Raw genomic sequence first — 21881 nt, 5'->3', positions numbered from 1 at the left:
ATAAAACACTCGAATTTCATTAACGTAATCGATACACCCGAAACCATGACAACGCATCTTATACCATCCAATAATATCAACTCAACTACTAACCAACCAATCAGACGCTCCAAACGCCTACAAAATCTTTGTAAATAATATATTGTCACATTCTGACGAAGGCTCGAAGCACCGAGTTGAAAGCTTAATAAAAAATTTAAAACAAATCCAGAGAATCCTTATCATTATCAATAGTATATATATATGTATCACGTGATTCGAGAAAAAGCTCATAATTAAAGGTAAAATTGGTAACAGTGACTGTGTTAAAGTGGAACCCATTTGAGCTCAATCAATTAAATTAATCAAATAAAAACAATTTTCAAATCAATCATTAATACATGTTACCTTAAAAACAACAAATATCTGTTTTGCACTTGTTATTTTACAAGGTTATGTTACATTATGACTACAGCTGTCATAACCTGTGTCATAATGTTGCTATTATGTAAATAGGCTCATCATAATGTAAGAGATGTGAAATGAACAAATTTTAAAGATAATGATTTTGTCGTTAGTTTGTCTACAGGCTATTACTGTACCTTAATTTACAGCCTATGCTTTAAAAAGGTACTTGCAAAAATTTCGTTCAACCCTTACTAAAATAAACTATAGTTTTTCAAGTCAAATACTATAGTTTTGAAAACTGTAGTATTTTAGAACAAAAACTGTAGTTCCGAAAACTATAGTTGTATGAATAAACTATAGTTTTCGGAACTATAGTTTTGGGGATACTATAGTTATAGAAAGTAAAGTTTTGGGATATCAAAAGTTTTAAAATTGATAGTTTTGTTCCCAAACACTACAGTTTTCAAAACTATAGTTTTCTGTGAACTACATTTTTCCAATGAATCTATGTTATAATGTAGTTCATTAAGTAAGGGTTTCATAAACACAATTTAGCAAATTCCATGTACAGGTTCTAGTAGTACACATTACAGTACCGCTCGCGTACTTGTTAACATAATTTTGCGTATAATACGCGTTTCATACGCGTATCGGTCTCGTATCATACACGTATGTTTTTTGTATGATACGCGTATCATACGCGTAGCGTATGTTAACAAATACGCGAGCGGTACTGTATTTTATACAGAATTCAATAAAACCATGAATCCACGATATTTTAATTATACATTGTATTTTAACCAGATAAAAATATTCACCAATTTTTTTCCTTTATAGAAAATATCATTAAATTGCATGGATAGACTTAATAGAAAAATATACTGTAGACAGCTAATGTTACTCTTTATTCGTGTTGTTTTTTCCATGCTTGTTCCTCGTTATTAAGTTTGAACTTTATAGCTTATACAACATCTTCTTCTATAATCTGGCGTGGCATATTTGAATACTTCACACTCGTTGCATGCTCTAGAAAAAAGATAGAGTAATAATGTCCACCTCAAGTCTAAAGGATATTTTCTGATAGATCATAAGGTGGGAAGTCAGCAAAGCAAAAGCTAATAAACTTGACTAGGTCTTCAATACAAACACAAAGTATCAAAACAACATAGTAGTTCACAACAGTAAGTTTAAAATATTAAAAGATACATTAAATTGTTGAGTCATGCTCATAAACCACAGAAACATGTTAAGGCGCATCTCCACTAGACGATTTTTGTGACGATCGTCTTAAATTTTCGCGACGACACATGCGCAGAGGCAAAAAGCTTTTCGTTCGGACGAAATTTTTGACGATTTTGATTCTGACGAAAAGTTTAAACTGTTTTAACTTTTCGTCAAGCGCTTTCCGATCGTCAAAATTGTAGCCAATCAAATATCAGAGATGAGCAAACACTGCACATGGCCAACCTAGCAGTTCATATTAATGATTTCAACATGGCTACTAGTAACGAAGAAACAACAGAAGTTGAGTTAAATATCGTAGTGTCACTGCAAGTCTTTGGTCAGGTCCAATAGGTTCTCTCATTTTCGTTGAAACTTTCTTTATGTCGGGTCCTATCAACTTTAGCAAACTTTCATATGTCTTTGGAAACATACGAAAGTATCTAAAGAACATTTCATGGTCGTGGAGTCGCATATCATTTATCAATAACTTATATTCTCCTTTCACATTTCTTTCTTCGTACAGCTTTCTTATCCAAAATCGACGTTTCCTTTTTCTTGTTTTGGTGTTCTCCCTGAGCATTTTTTGGTGAAGATTGTAAAGAAATAAATATCTTCTACGAAGCAGCAAATATAGAATATATCTTTTATTTATAGACGCCATTTTGTTTATTGGAAAACACCGCGAAATAATCGTCTAGTGGAGATGACTAACAAAATCGTCCTATAATTCGTGTTCGAAATATTGTCGCGAAAATTTAAGACGATCGTCACAAAAATCGTCTAGTGGAGATGCGCCTTTAAGGAAATAGTATGTGCGTAGTTTGGTTTACCTATGTATCCGTTACCACACGGCTAACAGCCAAGGAACAGTTATTGACGTTAGTTAAATTTCCTTATGTACCATATATAGCTTAAATAGAGGAACTATACCGACCAATAATAATATTTGTTATTTGTAATAAAGACTATAAATACTGCTCTGTAAAATAATAAAAATCAGTTCGATCATAAAGTTCACTCGTGGTTGTTACTGAAGGTATAGAGTATATTACGAAAATAGATATGGCGAGTAACTCGAACTCAACATAAATTTTCATTATTACCTCTTATTGTCCCATACAAGACATGGCACAAGAGATGTTTGAACAATATACTATGTCTGCATAGAAGAACATGTAAAAAATAGATCTTTACGGCTGGTCAAACGTGCTTGAAAATGTAAAGTCTAAATATTTATACTGAAAAAACTCCTTGAAATGTTTAAAGTTTAATTTCAACGGTATTCAAACTCAAATAACCATATATCTACTTACGAATTAAAGAAGTATTGTATGTGGGATAAAGCCGAGGCTTGACCTGACCATTTTTCCCTTTTTGGCCCTTGTAGCTGTGGGTAGCCATGTGTTCAAGGGATAAGGTTTCCCCCATTAAGTTAGAAACATATGATCCAACTTTCTTTGCAATGATTCTTTTAAGGACATGCTTTTTGACAACCAAATTTGGTCCCAAAGTGACCTGAAATAAATTGAAGAATAACAGCATGTGAAATTTATATTACTAGAGTTGCAAATGTTCCATCTCCACTTAAATGTAGCTGTTTTATTTACTCAAAGTGTTCATGAAAAAGCAACCCTCAGTTACGATTCTAAAAACAAACGTAAATAATTTTAAAAAGGATTGCTGCACATTACAACTTCAATTATGTCCATTTGATGAGTCAGTGTTACATAATTAATTGATTCTAATAGATCTGTTTTAACTGCATGTTAGTTTATCAACCAAATCTAATGCTTAGTACCATTTAAAACTAGGTACAGACAAAACACACCATTTCAGAGAGAGAAGTAACTTCAGTTGTTGCACTTGAGCAATCCAGAGGGCTTTCTTCCATAGTTTGGTTGGTTTCATTTGATAGTCCATTGATAGAGCTCTCAAACACAGCAGTTGTTATTGGGGAAGGGTTTTCTTCTGGAAGATTTGAAAGGTTTGAGTAAGAGCTACTTCTCCCAGATGAAACTGGGGTGAATCTATTCCACATCACAGGCAAACCTTCAATGGGTGACAAAGATGTGGTGGACGGGGATTTACTGAGGAAAGTTCTGGTCAGAAATGATCTTTGTGGAAGTGACCTGGCAGAATCTTCGAAGGTAGAAACATATCTTAACTTTTTTAATGAAGTTCTTAAATCTATAAATTTAAAACGATATATCATAAGCTTCTAAAGGTTGATGGCACTACGTAATATTGAGTTGTTGTTTTTCACCCAAATACTAAATTTCAAATCCAAAATATACTGAATAGAACAAGCAATTTACAAATTCCTCCAATTTGGAAGACAAAAGTGAAAAGCAGGGAAAGCATTGATTTAAAAATACAAATGAAGTAAATTTTCCTCAAGCTCACCATTGCAATTGTTAATTTTCTCATTAAGTCTTTTCATCTGATTTTTCAGCATTTTTACCCTCTCTTTGAGTTCCAAGGTTTCTTTTTTATACTTGCATTTATCATTGCAAAGGGCAATACCTTCATCTGAATGACTCTCCTAAATAATCAACAAGAACTTAGGCAATATTTAACAATATTTTCCTTTTAGTACCAACTATTAAGGTGTACTTTACTAACAACAAGTACAATATATTATAATGATAAATGTCAATTTTTTAATTTCATAAGCCCCACTGATTGAAAACTATTTTGTATGATTGCCCGATACAAGCCTTACACTGTACAATGTTTGCATTTTAAAAGATTTTTCACTTAGAAACAAGAAATGAATTTCAAATTAATAGCATTTTATGATTAAAGGGAACATATCATACAGTATTAACTTTTTTAGCTTTAAACAAAACAATATCCAAATTTTATTCTGAAAAATGACCTTAATTCCCTAGCATTCCTCATTAAAAATAAAATTGCATAATTTAGAGATAAGAATAATTAGTGTTATCATTGTGTATAGTACATACCACCTTGGTTGAGATATGAACATCACGCAAAAATGTTAATGTTAAGATATGAACATCACGCAAAAAACATAAACAATATAGCTTTGCATGCATAATTAAGTAGGTATGACACATATAAGATCAAGTGACATTGTGAACTTAAAAAAAAAATTCTAATATCGTTGTTAGCTTATACGTAAGTTATTATTTTGTTCCACAATAAAATCATAATATTTCACATATTATCCGAACGTTATTGCCGAACCTCGATTAATCTAACAGGTTATGGGCCCAGGAGCGTTTGAGTTTCTGTTTATGACGGCAAATGCGGAAAGTTTATGAGATATCGCGATTTCAGGAGAATATAACTTACATAAGTGCGAAATATTGAATATGGCGACTTCGGGAAATGACGAAGCATTTACACGGATCGAAAAGTTCAATGGCCAAAACTTTCACCTTTGGAAGTTTAAGATGCAGATGATACTTGAAGAGAAGGATCTCTGGCAAATAGTTATTGGCGATGAGGTAGAACCTACTGGTGAAGGAACTACTGATACTCAACGTCGACAATATCAAAGGCGGGAAAGGAAGGCATTTGCAACAATATGTTTGTCTCTCGGCGATGAACAGCTATCTCTCGTTCGATCAGCGAGTACTGCAAAAGATGCTTGGGCGAAATTAGAAAGTCATTATGAAGTCAAATCGTTGGCAAATAAGTTATTCTTGCGAAAGAAATATTTCACTACAAGTATGGGTCCTGATGATTCCATGACCGAACATCTCAACAAGATGAAGGATATTGCAAGTCAATTAGAAGCATTGGGTGCGTCTGTTTCTGAGGAAGATCAAGTGGCGACACTCCTTTGTAGTTTACCTGATTCGTACAGTGGCTTGATAACAGCATTGGAATCTAGAGCAGATGACTTATCATTAGAATTCGTTACTGCTAGACTTCTTCATGAAGAACAGAAACGTAAAGAATCCAACGAAAGCAAGGATATTGGTGAGAAAGCACTACTATGTCAAAAGTCCAAAAACGACAAAGTAAAGAATACCAAATTCAAAAGAAAAGGTAAATGCCATAACTGCGGGTTACCTGGACATTGGGCTCGAGAATGTCGCAAACCCAAACAGAATCAGCAAAGTGACTATAGAAATAAAAGGGAAGAAGCATCCTACGGAGCCACAGTTCAGAATTCATCATTGTTTACAGATAGCAAAGAATCTGCATGGTACATTGATTCAGGTGCATCATCACATATGTCATATAATAAGGACATCATGGTTGATTTCATCCCATTCAAATTCCCTGAAAAGGTAAAGCTAGGAGATGACAGAATAGTTCAAGCACTGGGAAAAGGAAATGTACACATTGAGATTAAGTCTAAGAAGAAGTATGAACCAAGAAGATTGGTTGACGTTCTATATGTTCCAGATTTAGGAAAAAATCTCTTCTCAGTTAGTGCTACTGCAAAACGGGGATACTCAGTTGAATTTAATGAACACACTTGCTTGATACTTGATCAAAATGGATCTATATCCGGATCAGGAAGAATGATGAATAACCTGTATGTTCTTGATGTTAAAAAAAAACAGGATGATTCGAAGCATGCGAATGTTTCTACAAGTGATACTAGCGAAGAAATATGGCATCAACGGTATGGCCATCTAAGCCTGAAGAATTTACGTCTACTTCGAGATCAAAAGTTGGTTAAAGGTCTTAATTTTCAATCCGATGATCACTTTGAAGTTTGTGAAGGATGTACACAAGGAAAGCAGATACGAGCAACCTTTCCTCGAGAACCTGCAACGCGTGCTAAAGATGTACTCGATCTTGTTCATAGCGATGTTTGTGGACCGATGGAAGAAACAAGTCTTGGTGGAAATAAATATTTCATAACATTTATTGATGATAAATCAAGGTACACAACAGTCTACTTTATGAAGAGAAAGGATGAAGCTTTTAAGAAATTTAAAGAGTTTGAAGCAATGGTGACCAATTTCACTAACAAGAAAATTAAAGTACTTCGATCAGACAACGGTGGTGAGTACACTTGTCAAATGTTTGAAAAATATCTAAAGGATAAGGAATTCAGCATCAGTTTAGTGTTCCAAGAACGCCACAGCAGAACGGAGTTTCTGAAAGAATGAACAGAACCATTCAAGAAGCTGCACGATCTATGCTGAACAACGCAAAACTACCAAAGAAATTCTGGGCTGAAGCAGTTCATACTGCAGTCATCTTAAGAAATCGAAGTCCTACTGTATCCGTGAAGGGAGTTACACCTTACGAATGTTTCCATTCTAAGAAACCTGATGTTTCACATCTGAAGATTTTTGGTTGCACTGCTTACATGCACGTTCCTAAGGAAACAAGGAAGAAATGGGACTCCAAAACCAAGAAATACACATTTGTTGGGTACAGCCTCACAAGTAAAGGTTATCGACTCTACGACGCTTCAACAGGTAAAATTCACATATCAAGAGACGTGTTATTTGACGAAAGCTCATTTGATCGACGAAAGAAACCTACTATAGTAATACATGGATATGATAAAGATACTGTGACCGAAAAACAGAATGATGAACTATTAGAAGACAATGAAGAACACGAAGTCAAAGAAGAAATGGAAGATAATTCCAACAACAGTATGACAGATGAACAACAACAACGACGACGATCAGCACGAATACACAAATCTCCTGATAGATATGGTGTGGTGATCACAGGTAATTGGTGGCAGAACAATGTCGCTAGCATTGATGATGAATCTATCCGTACGATGAACCACTCAACATTAATGAAGCTTTTGATAGTCCAGATAAGGCGAAATGGAAACAAGCAATGGACAATGAATATTCCTCCCACATAAAAAACAATACTTGGACATTGGTTGACTTACCTAAAGATCGTAAAGCCATAGATTCTCGATGGATATTCAAAGTAAAGTACAAAGCAGACGGTTCAATTGAACGACATAAAGCTCGGCTAGTTGCTAAAGGATACTTACAAGAATATGGTTTAGATTATGAAGAAACATTTTCTCCAGTAGCAAAATATACATCAATTCGTTCTCTCTTGGCAATCGCTAATCAGTTAGATTTGGACGTACACCAAATGGATGTGTCGACAGCATTTCTGAACGGCGAACTTAAAGAGGAAATATACATGAAGCAACCTGAAGGATATGAGAAAAAGGGACAAGAACAGAAGGTTTGTAAATTAAACAAAAGCATATATGGCTTGAAGCAATCTTCGAGATGCTGGTTCGATACCATTGATCAGTTCTTAAAGAAATCCGCTTACGTTCAATCCAATTCTGATCCGTGCCTGTACATTAAACGAAAGGGAGACAATATCATGCTTTTAGCGTTATACGTCGATGATTTGATTCTTGCAAGTAACAACAAGAAAATGCTAGAAGAGGAGAAAGGTATGTTAAAGAAACGCTTTGAAATGAAAGATCTAGGTGAAATTCATTTCTGTCTTGGCATTCTAATTCAACGAGACAGGGAAAAGAAACAAATGCGACTTCATCAATCAAAGTATTTGACGAATTTGTTGAAGAGATTTGGAATGCAAGACTGCAAACCTGTTGCAACCCCCGTTGAGCTCGGAACCAAGTTGTTGAATAATGAAGGAGAGCCAATGAACATAACCCAATATCAAGCATTAATTGGCGCATTAACGTATGCAGTTACAGCGACAAGACCAGACCTGGCACAAGCACTTTCAACAGTTAATCAATTCTGTGCTAACCCTAGCCAAAACCATTGGAATGCTGCCAAACGTATTTTACGTTACATTAAAGGTACGATTAACCACGGCATTTGCTTTGATGGACAAAAGGAAAGTAGATAAGATGCAGCTTTGTCACACTTTTGTCACAGAGCTCTTACCCGTGCCAGTTAGTTTCCAGTCCCCTGAAGTTGATCGGTGCGCGCGCATGTCAACCGGAAATAGGGTTTAATAAACATGGCATGGCATTGGATGGCGTGAAAATCGGAAATACGACAAAGCTGGAAGTTGCATGCTATTGACAAAGTAACATTAGATCCGTTTCCTTTTCTCAATCGAAGGTAAAAAACGGTAGAAAACGAGGTAATTGCATTTTATAGCTTATACTTTATCGAAAGGTTTACATTTTATCTCTTGAAACAAATGGAATTGAATGTAGACATTGATCTGGCATTAAGAATGAACAAATTGCTTTTGGAGTCAGAAAAGAATGAAATAACTGTACGTCAAAGTTTGTTAGAAAATAAACTTTTAGACTGCTATGCAGGAGAAATTGCTGCAATGATAAACGCTGAAGTAAATAAGAACTGCAATGGATGCATGATTGACCACCTCTCTCAGCGTGAGCATGGCTGTCTCATGATGGAGCATGACGAGCGTATGTTGTTGCATTTTGATGATGCCTCGAAAATGTGTCCGATGAGATTGTGATCAAAGATTTTATGAAAAGCATTGAAGATGTCGACCCACCCGTTAACGGACTTGAGATACTAAAATATACTTGTAACGACTGGCTTAAAATATTTCTTTCAGATAAAATGAACAAACTTAAAAAACGAGTCATTCAACATTTGTAAATCTTTATTCATGTTGTTACATTAAATCTTTGTTGCATTAAATCTGAACGTCAATCATGATGCCCTCTGTACACAGTTTTCTGAATGAATGAAATAAGAACCACTATATAAAATTGCTGCTTCCGTATGACAGTTTATATATATAAATGCACCCATGAATTACAAACTTACATCACAAATTGACGGACAGCGGCATCAACACTTGCGTCCGATACACTACATGAATGAAGACTAAAAATCAATGACATGAAACGCAACCTGAGATTAAAATATCTTTAAAGGCATACAAACCCGCAAATTCTACACTTGAATTTTCCCCGTGACTCCACTAACGGGGACAAATGGACAGTATGTCCACATTTTGCCGTGATGAAAAAATCACGACAGTGATTACATTTTTCTGAAAATGAGGAGATAGATTCTGTTGAAGATAAAAAACATTCTCTAATTTGAATTAAACAGAAAGAGCTCGCACTTACTAATTTCAGGGTATTCTGTCTGCTGCATCGACGCCATTCTGCAAAATTTTCTGATTTGCGTGTCTTGATTTTTTGCAGAGTTTTTATCGTCTTAACACATACAAAACACTTTTAGTATTTCAAGTGGTTGAAGTACACAGCGCATGCGCTTGAGATGTGACCTTCGCTGCCATCTCGCACGTGTAAATTTCAAGTGGTTGAAGTACACAGCGCATGCGCTTGAGATGTGACCTTCGCTGCCATCTCGCACGTGTAAATTTCAAGTGGTTGAAGTACACAGCGCATGCGTTTGAGATGTGACCTTCGCTGCCATCTCGCACGTGTAAGTTAAAAATTACCTTTGAATAGTATGACCTTGAATAATGAGGCGTGGGTAAGATCGGTGCAGAATCCTGCTGAGGGGAATGATGCAGTAAATGATAAGGACCAACGAAAGATGCCTGACAATGTGAATAAAGGAGCGGCATGGACAAAAGTCAATATTAAAGGGAAATGAAAAGAGCCTTTAACATACCGACATGATACAGTAAATGACCCTAGGAAAGATGCCTGACAATGTGAATAAAGTATCGGTTTGAACATGAGTCAATATTGAAGGAAATTAAAAGAAAAATCATGTTGTGAAGATAAGATCCTGCGGTGTGGGAGGGTATCATACAGAGGAAAGTGATGCAGTTAATTAATGATGAGACCCTCAGGAAAGATATCAAACAATGTACCAAACAGGGGTTACTGATTTGAACAAGCGTGAGTCTTACACTTGAATGTGATTCTATTCAATTCTTTACTCCCAGTATGAATGAGACCTATTCTTCTTTAAAGAAAATCATGCGTTGGTAAATGATCATTCATGTGAAGGCCAACACTTTAAAAAAGGTGGAAAATGTTCTTGTTGCACACACAACTTGAACAGTGCTTCATAAACGTGTTAAATCAGTGTTAGGAAAGCAAATAATTTGAACATCATGGTTTCCATTGAGAAATATCCATGTTTCTGTGGTGCAGGCCTCGAGAGAATCGTGTCTAAGAAGAACGAACAAGCGTATGTTAAATGTAGAGGTGAAGGATGCACATTGTTCTGCCCCGAAGAAAGGTACCATAATATAATGGATGCCTACGAAACGAAAGTCGCGAAAGAATTCAAACCAAACAAGTTCCCCCTGTGCAAATGCGGTTATCCAGGTAGTCTCATGGTCTCCCAATCGAGCAATAACCCTGAAAGACCCTATTTTCGTTGTCAATCTATCGTCGACGGAGAAAAATGTAGCTTCTTCCATTGGGGCGACGCGACTATGAATAGCAAGATCATTATGAAAAAAAGAAAGGTCGAACTGAATGACCGTAAGAGGAAAGAGCCTAAAGAAAAGGAACCTAAAACGGTCGCCGTTAAGAAACAGAAAAAAAGAACCCACCCATTCCAGGACGATGAATAAACACGAAACGTTAAGCAATAACAACAAGGCATGCACGAATGGTTGATCACTGTATCTAACTATAAAAAATTCACGCAATAAATTTTTTTAATGTGTCGCTGTGAGTGTTTGTTCATTACACATACAATACCTTCCTGAACACCTGAATATGCTGTCTGTTTGTAAGTATTCAATTACTCTGTAGGAGTTCAATGAACATATACTATAAAATGAAGCATGATTTCACAAATTGCCATTACTGCATGAAAATCATCGCCAGATGATCATGGGAGAAAAAGAGTATCTAGAGCGTTTACGTGTTCGAGCCATCAGAAAAAATGTAAAGGCAAAACGTTTGCTGAAAAAAGTTCAGAAAGAAATCTCTAAAGATAAAACGGATATTTCAAAAGTGTTAAAATGGGTAAAAAAATCAACGAAGTTGTTGCAGCAAAGTGCTGGACTTGTGGAAGAAAGAAACAACATAAAAAATCAAACTAAAAATGATGAAAAATCTGTTAACTTTGTGCTTGAAAAAGTTTCGGAACGATATGTTCGTAAATTTGGCGCCAAGTCGTGTATATTCCGTGCTAAGTTAGACGATCTATCCGTTCGCGATAAGCAAATAAAAGTCAAAGACATAATGACTGAGCTCGATGGCTTGTTTGACGACGCCATTCGTCAGGTGAGAGTGAAAAAAGCGCTGTGTGACACAAAGCATCTTTTTAATTTTTATATTAATGTTCCTAGGTAAAAGAACAGTGTGATTTTAGAACACCATTGGAAGATCGGCTTCGTGTAATGATTAGATCGGATGCTTTGAAAACACCAATCAGCACTAAGCTTCTTCCTGCCGCTGAAATTAACTCTAACAGAATTTTGGTGAAATTACAAAACTTTGCAGAGTAATGAGAAGATTCCTTTGGACAACTCGTTTATCATCGACCTTATTGGTGTAAAAGCGCCTGTTGGGAGTGGTAAGGCCCTCAAAGTCTTAGATTACTCTAAAGACAGTACTTTAAAAAAATCGATTGTAACTATCAAGAATAATGATAACCTATGTTGTGCTCGGGCTTTAGTTGTAGCCATAGGGATGGCTGACCACCATCCAAAATTAAAACAAATGAAGATGGGTAGACCTATACAAAAAAAATTAGCCTTAAAGTTGCATAAACGTGCCAATATTTTGCCTGGTAAATGTGGATTGAGGGAAATTTCAAAGTTTCAAGGTGTTCTTTCAGACTATCAAATTATTGTAATAGACTTTGATGCACGAAACACTTCAATTTATGAAGGGCCTAAAAGAGTAAAGAAGTTATTGCTATACAAACACGGAGATCATTTCAATGTTATCAATCCGGCAAAGCTCCCAGCTTTTTTCGGTAAAAGATTTTACTGTGAACATTGTTCAAGCTTTGTAAACTACTATATTAATCACCCATGTTTTGATGTCTGCAGCACATGTTTACGCAAAGGATGTGCATTAATTCCGACGGAACAGCGGGAATGCTCGGACTGTTATAAGTCATGCCGGTCAAATGCATGTTACAACCTACATAAAAAACAACGTAGATTAAAAGGACTTGATCTTCCCTCAAAATGTGACAGCACGTATAAATGCCGTACATGCAATGTCATTGTCAACAGAAATAGACAAGACGAACACAAGTGCGGAGAATTTAAGTGTCATATCTGCAAACAGCTGGTTGCTAGTGGGCATTTATGTTTTATTCAACCGAACCAGCAAAAAAGCCAAATGCTAAACTCATTTTCTACGATTTTGAAACGGATTTTACAAGCGGTGAGCACGTTGTGAATTTTGCAGTTTTACAGTTCGCTTCAGGTGACGAACGTGTTTTCAAAGGATACAATGCGTTAAATGATTTTTGTGAGTTTCTGTTTTCAAGAGAGCATAAGGGCTATACAGCAATTGCCCATAATGCCAAAGGATTTGACGCTGTTATCATTCAAAAATGGCTCATACAATATCGGCCGACATCAGATATGCATGTCATTCATTCTGGTCAGAAAGTAATGCAACTATTTTTAAAAGATTATCAGATGACGCTAATCGACTCGTTAAACTTCCTAAGTATGCCTCTTTCCGATTTGCCTCGAACGTTTGGATTAGATCTGTCGATGTATTCGAAAGGCGATTTCCCTTTTAAATTTAACACACGAGAAAATCAGAAATACGTTGGCCCTATTCCGGCTCTTGAATATTATAGCCCCGACACAAAGTCAAAATGTAAAAGAGATGAGCTAATTGCATGGCATCAGAATTTAATTGATGAGGGATACGTTTTCGACTTTCAAAAAGAAATGTACAAATACTGTTCTCAAGATGTAACTATTTTGCGTTTGTGTTGCATGGAATTCAGAAAGTTGTTTTTGGCCGAAACACATGTAGACCCATTTTGTTATTGTACAATTGCGTCTTCGGTCATGGCAGTGTTTCGTTCAAACTATTTAAAAGAAAAAACCATTGGCATTGTACCTAAGAATTTTTACCGTGATAGCAATAAACCGTATTCAAACAGTGCCATTGAGTGGCTGGAGTTTGTTTCCTTTCAAACAAAAAGCAATATCAAACACGCTCTTCATAATGGGGGGGAGAAAGTTATTTATGACCCGTTGTTAAACAAACATTATTATGTCGATGGATTTTGTGAAGACACAAACACCGTGTATGAGTTCTACGGAAAAGTTTATCACGGCTGCCCTTTATGCCTGGATTTGAAGAGTGAAAATCCTTACCGTACAGGTACAACGCTAAGAGAAGCATATAACCGAACCATTGAGCGTGAAAAAAGATTAACGGAGTTAGGATATAAAGTAAAAACCATATGGGAGCATGATTTCAAGCAACTCAGACAAACTCCTCAAATGCAGCATTTTTTTAAACACACATGAATTTATAACAGACCTTTACCCTGCCGATAGCTTTTTTGGTGGAAGAGTTGAGGGTTTTAAACTGTTTCGTAAGGCCGAAGAAAATGAGAAAATCTTTTATAACGATTTTACAAGTCTTTATCCATTCGTTATGAAAAATCGCCGTTATCCTATAGGTCACCCTACAATTATTCGCAAAAATTTTGAAGATCTTTCAAATTACTTCGGTTTGATTAAGTGCCGCGTTTTGGCACCGACAGGCTTGTATCATCCCGTGCTCCCGATGAAAGTTAATGGTAAATTAATGTTTCCATTGTGTAAGCGATGTGCTGTAACTGCCTCGGTAGAATGTCATCATTCCGAAAACCAGCGTTCATTTTGCGGGACGTTTACGACCATTGAAATGAACAAGGCAATCGAAAAAGGCTACAAAATTTTGGAGGTGTATGAAATTTGGCATTTTGAAGAAACATCGGACAGTTTATTTAGTGAATATGTAAATTTCTTTTTGCGGTTGAAACAAGAAGCTTCGGGCTTTCCGGATTGGGTAAACTCAGACGCAGACCGGGCAAAATATATCGACGACTATCTAAAGCATGAGGGAATTCTATTGCGTAAGGAAAAAATTGTGAAAAATCCAGGGTTAAGAGCGCTAGCAAAACTTTGTTTAAACTCGCTTTGGGGTAAATTTGCACAACGTAATGATATGTTAATTACGGAGTTTATTCACGATCCGCTTGTATTTTACAAACGACTAAATAGTGCAGACACTGAAATTCACGACATGCAATTACTGAATGACGATTTAGTCGAAGTTGTATATAAGCGTGATTGGGAGTTTCAAAAGAAAATAAAACAACAAATATTTTATAGGTATTTTACAACTGCATGGGCGCGTTTGGAGCTCTACAGTTTGTTAAATTTACTAGGACAAAATTTGCTCTATGCAGACACAGACAGCTGTGTGTATGTTGCAAAGCCTGATTCTCCAAAGCCTCCTTTAGGAGACTATTTAGGAGATTTGACCGATGAAATTGGTGAAGGCGAGCACATTACTGAATTTGTCTGTGGGGTCCTAAGAATTATGCTTTTACAGTTAGTAATGGCGAGCAACACTGTAAAATAAGAGGCTTTACATTGAATTTTAAAAATAGCTTGCTTTTAAACTTCGACACGTTAAAAGATATGATTTATAATTATGTTGAAAAACCGTCAACTGTACAAATAGAAGAAAGTAAAATAGTCAGGGAGAAATGGTCGCATAAACTTGTAAATAAAAATCAAAGTAAGAAATATCAAGTTGTCTTTGACAAACGTATAATAATAGACGGAGGGCCGATACCATTCCCTATGGCTATAATTGGTTTCCGTCAGCGGAAATTTCCAACAGTTTACCTCAGATCGCACGCGAAGCCGTGGCTAATGATATTTTATTCACATCCGTGCATCCAACCGCACTAGAAAATTACAAAGAATGTATGACAGGTCAAGGTGAATGTAGCGAGTCGATTGATTTAATGGAAACCGACTCTGAAGACGAAGAAAGCTTTTCCGAAAGACAATCCGATGTGGAGTTTCTTGACGACATTGATCACTCCGACAATGAACTTTCGTTTTACAGACAGATTGATAATCAAGTATAGAGTCGAGACAGGTAAATTAATAAAGTGACATGCATATAATCAAACAGCGTTGAATAGTTAAACAGTTTCGAATCAATGACAATGTAAACTAACAAACAAATATACATATTTTTAGACTGAGGTTGTTTGACACATTTCTACACTGGACAAGGCTAACGATGATTGAACACGATACGCAGTCATTTCTATGTGATCGGTATGTACAGACGGGAAACAGTGACGATAATTGCGAACCATGCAATACATCAACATTATACAGACAAATATGGAAACTATCGTAGAAGGAACCAACACATAAAAGTTGACAGTTTTTTCTTTCGCTGGTGGAACTAAATACATGAACGATGAAGACGAAACCATTGATTCTGACAGTGACGGTGATAACGATAAAGACGAAGACGACAGCTGCGAATGAAATGGCGATGATGCTGATGGTGATAGTGAGGGTAACAGTGGTAATAACGACAGCAGAGGTGATGACTTTGAAGTTGAGAATGATATCGTTGAATGCGGAGGTATTGACGGCGTGGACGGCGACAACAGCAAAGATGTAGACAATAATAACAGCGACGGTGATGTGGTTGAAATGGAGGTTGACATGTTAAAAAAAAAATCCGTGAGGGGCGAACATAAAACTTTTGGCGGGACGACGGAACGTGAGATGATTTACATGGGGTGGACATAATCAACGACGATGGTAGAAGAGAAAAACTGACTGATGACTGAGGTAAACGATTGCTTGTGGTTGACGTATACGGAAAAAGTTGTGTCACAGACGAAAATGAGTTCACCGACAACAAATATAAATCTTTCTTTCGGGCTGGACACGGATCAAACAGCACATTTAACAATGAGAAATTGACAGGACAGGACAGAGGGTTTTCACGTAAATCAATGTACATAAGTCTTGGGTACGCACGAATAACATCCAGTTCATTCACAGCTTTAATGTTGTTTCGTTTCAACGACAAAATCCGTATTCGTGCATCTTTTACCGTTCCGATAGGAACATGCTTCAGATCCATGTTAGAACAATCTAACATACGATATCGCTTCACATAACCGCATTTTTCACCGTGGTTTGCACACGCAGCCATAAGGAAAAAACATACAGACAGCAAGGAATTCATTTTGGAAAATTAGAAAAGTTACAAACAACTCTTGTGAACTATGAATGTTGCGAACTATGAATGTAGTTACAAAATGAATGAACGATTAAAAGACATGCCTATGCTTGTGAGGATTTTAAAGTAAACCCTTAAGTGATTTTTAAGATTTTCTGTCATAAATATCTGCTAAAGTATGCTGTGTTCATATGTAATCAAAAGAGATTTTTGTAGTTTGATTGATGTAGATAGTTAGAAAAATATTTAATAAAAATTGTTCATTGTCCAATGTATTCTTATTGTGTGCACTTTGTTCACTATTTTACAAATACCTCCCATTCAAGCTAGTCGAATCATACCGTCTTTCTTTGAATATGTCAAAATGCTTACTAGCGCGAGTGGTTATAAAAGTGAAAGCAGAGCATGTTTGCTTTTATTTGCGAGGCAATGGACGTACGTTTTAGAACACCTGCCAACTTTTATGTGTGTGGTCAAAGTCAGTCGGGCAAAAGCTATTTGGTTAGGTCGATGCTTTATAATTTAAATGAACTTTTTTATCCTGTTCCGAATAAAATTATTTACTGTTACGGCGAACGGCAAAGTGAATTTGGTGAAATGGAATCAAAATTCCAAACATTTGCTTCGTCGAAGGATTCCCGGACAACTTATTTGATATTCTGGAAGGTTGTCAAAACTCTTTAGTGGTCGTTGACGATTTGATGTCAGAATGTTCTAGCGATCAACGAATGTCCGATTTATTTACCCGCGGGTCACATCACCGTGGCGTCTCTGTCATGTATCTAACACAAAATTTATTTCCGCCTGGTAAACAATCCCGAACAATCAGCTTAAATTCCCACTACATGATCATTTTTAAAAACCCCAGAGATTCGCTAGGTATCGCAACATTGGCACGGCAAATGTACCCAAGAAAACGAATTACCTTTTGAGTCATTTCAAGACGCCACATGCCGCCCTTACGGTTATCTTTTGCTCGATTTGCATCAACTCACATCTGACAATATGCGTGTCAGAACAAATATCTTGCCCGGTGAAAAGCAGATTGTCTATGTACATAAGTGATAAGCATCGACATCAACAATCATTTAAGCACCATGTCTAAACGAATTAGGAGCAATCTTCCATACAAGTACTTGCAAAATCTAAGCCGAAAATTCGAAAGGTTATCATCGAACATGGACCATCTGATGTCATGTTGTGCATTTGTGAATGCGCAGTTAATGTGTTAAAAGGAACTGTACCGATATCTGCGAGTCAAAAACGACGCTTGTTGAGGTATAAGAAACATCTCAGAGCCTTAGCGAACAAGAGAATTTCAAGAGCTAAAAAGAAAAAACTTTTAAATCAAAAAGGAGGAAATCTACTGAGCGCCTTCCTACCACCGGTTTTGAACGTTCTAGGGAGTTTGCTGAAATAATGAAGCATGCCAAGCGAATGATTTTAGTACCTGAAGACGTTTATAATAAATATGAACAAAAGCAAAAATTTGAAGTTTCGCCGATTACGATGAACATGATGCAAAAAGATACTCAACTCTCGCACATCCTTCACCAAGACGGTTTAAGTGACGATCAAAGGCAAAAACTTTTCAACACAAACTTTGAGCAATTCCTTAATTTGAAGAAACAAAAAGATATTCAGATACCCACAGTACGCGTGATGGATACAACCGACGGGAAGAAAGAAACTCGGTAATAAACAACGAAGTGCGTACATTAGCTGACTCCGTCATTGTACAAAGTGTGCCGAAGACGATGCGTGAACGCGCGACTCAAAACTGCAGCGTCTCAAAACATATCCGGATATAATAACTTGGGATGATTCAGGACAAGTCAAACTTGATGGTGTTATTATCCCTCAATCAAATATATCAGACCTCATTAGCGACGCCGTAAGAGGGAGAAAGAATTTCAATCCTACAGGTTCTAGAGAATTCTTTCCCGTTTTATTAAAGTAAACATTCCTCGTGATTTGGTTCGGAACAATGTAAGATGGGAAGAAGCTCAAATGGAAACTTCGCCCGATGAAGAAGACGGAATAGCCTACCACAGAGGCTCAAGAACGAAAATGACAACACCTAAAGCCACCCCTACACTAAAGAAAACTCGCTTACGTTGGATAGACTATTAAAATTTGACATGTAAAGATTTGTTTTGTTTAAATAAATAGAGCAGTTGATATCAATTTCCTGACTGTTATCATTAGAATATGCAAATAGAAAACACAGGCAATTAGTTTACACAAAGAAAATTTTATTGATAATAAACGGCTCAAGCTTTTACAACAAATTTTATACTTGACTGAATGCTATCGTTTAGGGTTACACTAGTTTCTACATGAAAATGTCTGCTAACGAAACTTGATACCTTGTTATCGTTCTCAACAGTATTACCATCAAACATGTTTACAATCTTATTCATGCTATATCCTCGCACTCTATGGCTGAGGTAAAATATACAATATTGTCCACATACATCCGTCCAGATACTTTGCAATTGACGTTTATTAAACCCCCAATCATAATGTTTCAAATAATCTCTAAAGAACTTATGATATCGCCCTGGTGGTTGTCCATAGCTATCGAAGAATTCGGCTTTTCTTCTGAAGGAAAGTAAAGGCAACCCAATGGGTCCCCGGTTTTCCGCTTACATCCGTGTTTGCGATAAATCCTTTTGGGTAGCTTTCGATTTCTTTAGGCAGACGGTCGGCTGGAAAAACGCCGAGAAATTTTTTTCCTGTTACCGGATCAGATTTCAAAGCGGTCCATATTTGTGAGGTGTTCATTTATCCAATGTAGTCATAAACGACATTTCTCTCTCCATCGATTTGTATTATATTTTCAAACTCTCCATAGCACACAAGGCTAACTGCATGAGTTGGCGGTGTCGAGAATTGTAAGTCAATGGCCAGGTTTCCTTTTGCACCGTGTTAAAATGTTCGGATGCACTGCACATATCGGGGTAAAGTCCGCGCCGAACAGGGCAAAACCGTTTGGGAAATCTTCACGCGTAATGCCATTGCCTGTGTCGTAATACATTTTCCCAGTGCCTGAAAACTGCGATAGAAATGCTTCTATAAATCTTGGATTCGCGCCAAAGGACAAATTGATTGGTTTAAATGGTACAGATTCACCATTTATTGAAATGCCTAACGATGAAATGTTGAAATGTTGGAAATTGAATGGGTTCTTTTTATAAGCTCCGTTGAATGACGCACTTTCAACAAGACCGAAAACAAACGATTTAGGCACTAAACCATTGAAAAGGTTATCTTTTTGCAGCGAAGGGTTTCCAGAAGGAATAATAAAACTTTTACAGTCCACACGTCTTACAGGGTAAATGGCTGGACCTTTTTTCAGGGCAACTTCGTGAGCCAGAGATATACTAGGATTCACTTTGACTTTACGAACTTTAAGGTATGCATCTATCAGTTTCACTCTAAAGGCTGCACCGTCCACCGATGACATTAAGACAAATTCGTCACTGGTACGGTTCATGACCACTTTCAAATCAACATAGCTAAGTAAGTAACGTTCACCAAAGAAAACATCGCAAAAGATAGGACCTGCCATATCAACAATTTTACTTCCCATGATAAACTTATTTCTTGTCTTCAAACCCTGTTTGGACTTGCGTGGGCAGGATCTGCATTATCCATCTGACCTGCAGTATCTTTGTAAAATAACGCAGCGGTGAGCTGGGATTGTTTGGCTGACGGACCATAATTTAAAAGTGTTCCGAGATATGCACGATATGGATATGTTCCTGTTGCTTGTGTAACTAACTTTCCTTTTAGAAACACGTCAACTTGCTTGAACAAACTGTGCAAGAAATTGTTTACAGGTCCAACTTTAGTGTCATCATCGATATCCCCACCATCGGCTTTTGTTACTTTCGCTCTAGCTACCAATATTGTCTTAGACATGTCAACATAATCTTCAGTGCCGGGCGCTAAAATGTAATTGGTCCATTTTCAGATACGCTGGACACAGGTTGATGATCAATCCAATGCCCTTTTCTAAACTGACTTGTGTTGGTGGGACAGAAAATAAATCAAGTTCGGTTTTTGTACATTCTGCAGATTTTGGATGAACGAAATCCATATTTAGCCGAAAATGTCCTCTGCTTCTTTAGCTGCTTTACGTCTCTTGGCTGAACTGTGAATGGCAATGGAAGTCGTCGCCTTTCTCTTTTTAGCTGGTTTTCTTGACCGTTTCTTTGAAGACTTTCCTCTTCCTGTTTGAGCAAACTGCTGCATTCTGTTTACAGCCATTTCCCCCACATCTTTAGCAGCCTGATTTACTCACGATTTTGCAGACTCTTTCACACTTTTCCCGGAGATAACATCACCTAAAACGTTTGCTCCTGTGTTAAGAGCAATTTTACCCAGAGCTTTTGCACCGCTTTTTGCCAGAGGTATTACAGCTAGCTAAACTGCGAAATAAGCCACCAAGACCATAACCCACTTGCCCATATCCTCTTTGCCAAGGTGCTCCTTTAAACACTGGTGATGAACCGTATCCTCGTTGTTGGTTGAGATAATATTGAACATAACGATTTGTTAGAGTCATATTTCTTATGTAAAATAAGACGAAGCTTGCTTTCTGAAATGAAGTGTCACTATCGACTTCCCTCGTTCAAATGCGATGGGGTTTCCTAACTCGTCCCTTAAGAGAATTTCGATGTCCTCAAAAGATTTTGTTTGCACGGGTATGTATTGGATATTAGTGAATGTTCTTGAAACAATGTCTCCATATTTTCCTTGAATGGTAACTGCCTTTAGTAATTTTACATTGACGTCTCCAACAACTTGCGGTTGTACAATGTTGCAATATACATACATCATGACGGATCCGTGCAAATCAAAGCATAAGGGCTTTCGGTTGTTTTAAAATCTCTACGTCTTTTCCGCCAAAACCGAGTAAGACCGACATTCGTTGATTAAATGATATTTTGTAACCCTGTCTTACATGCACTTTAATTTTTCTGTTCGGGGTCAAAGCTCAATTTGATATTGTCTTTTACTTCTTTGTCAAGAGTCTCATTAACTGATTTTACTAGGTCGAAGGCTTTTCATACAGGCCATAGTCGACAAATACCGGAGTAGGTAGACCTGTTTTGTGAGTTACATATATATGTGTATCCAAACCTTTTTTCAACGTGTACCATGTATGAGG

General features: G+C 36.9%; 1 protein-coding gene and 2 long non-coding RNA genes across 3 annotated transcripts; 1 reads left to right on the top strand and 2 right to left on the bottom strand.

The window, feature by feature from the left end:
• Positions 1-1137: 1137 nt before the first annotated feature.
• LOC124448858 lies at positions 1138-3779 on the bottom strand. Its single transcript, XM_046999837.1, has 3 exons — positions 3440-3779; positions 2925-3126; positions 1138-1413 (listed from the first exon to the last, which is right to left on the bottom strand). Exons 1-3 carry the CDS (start codon positions 3647-3649, stop codon positions 1349-1351), a joined length of 477 nt encoding a protein of 158 aa, XP_046855793.1. The 5' UTR covers positions 3650-3779; the 3' UTR covers positions 1138-1348.
• Positions 3780-9218: 5439 nt separating this feature from the next.
• On the bottom strand, positions 9219-9516 carry LOC124448885. Its single transcript, XR_006949305.1, has 3 exons — positions 9447-9516; positions 9327-9371; positions 9219-9235 (listed from the first exon to the last, which is right to left on the bottom strand). It is a non-coding gene; the product is annotated as an uncharacterized LOC124448885 (long non-coding RNA).
• A 5757-nt stretch (positions 9517-15273) lies between these two features.
• LOC124448879 lies at positions 15274-16977 on the top strand. The gene is made up of 2 exons (XR_006949297.1): positions 15274-15589; positions 15694-16977. It is a non-coding gene; the product is annotated as an uncharacterized LOC124448879 (long non-coding RNA).
• The last annotated feature ends 4904 nt before the right edge of the window (positions 16978-21881 follow it).

Source organism: Xenia sp. Carnegie-2017, unplaced genomic scaffold (assembly GCF_021976095.1).
Source record: "Xenia sp. Carnegie-2017 unplaced genomic scaffold, XeniaSp_v1 HiC_scaffold_23, whole genome shotgun sequence".
In the NCBI taxonomy this organism is placed as follows: domain Eukaryota; kingdom Metazoa; phylum Cnidaria; class Anthozoa; order Malacalcyonacea; family Xeniidae; genus Xenia; species Xenia sp. Carnegie-2017.
This window is presented reverse-complemented; position numbering and strand designations above follow the sequence as displayed.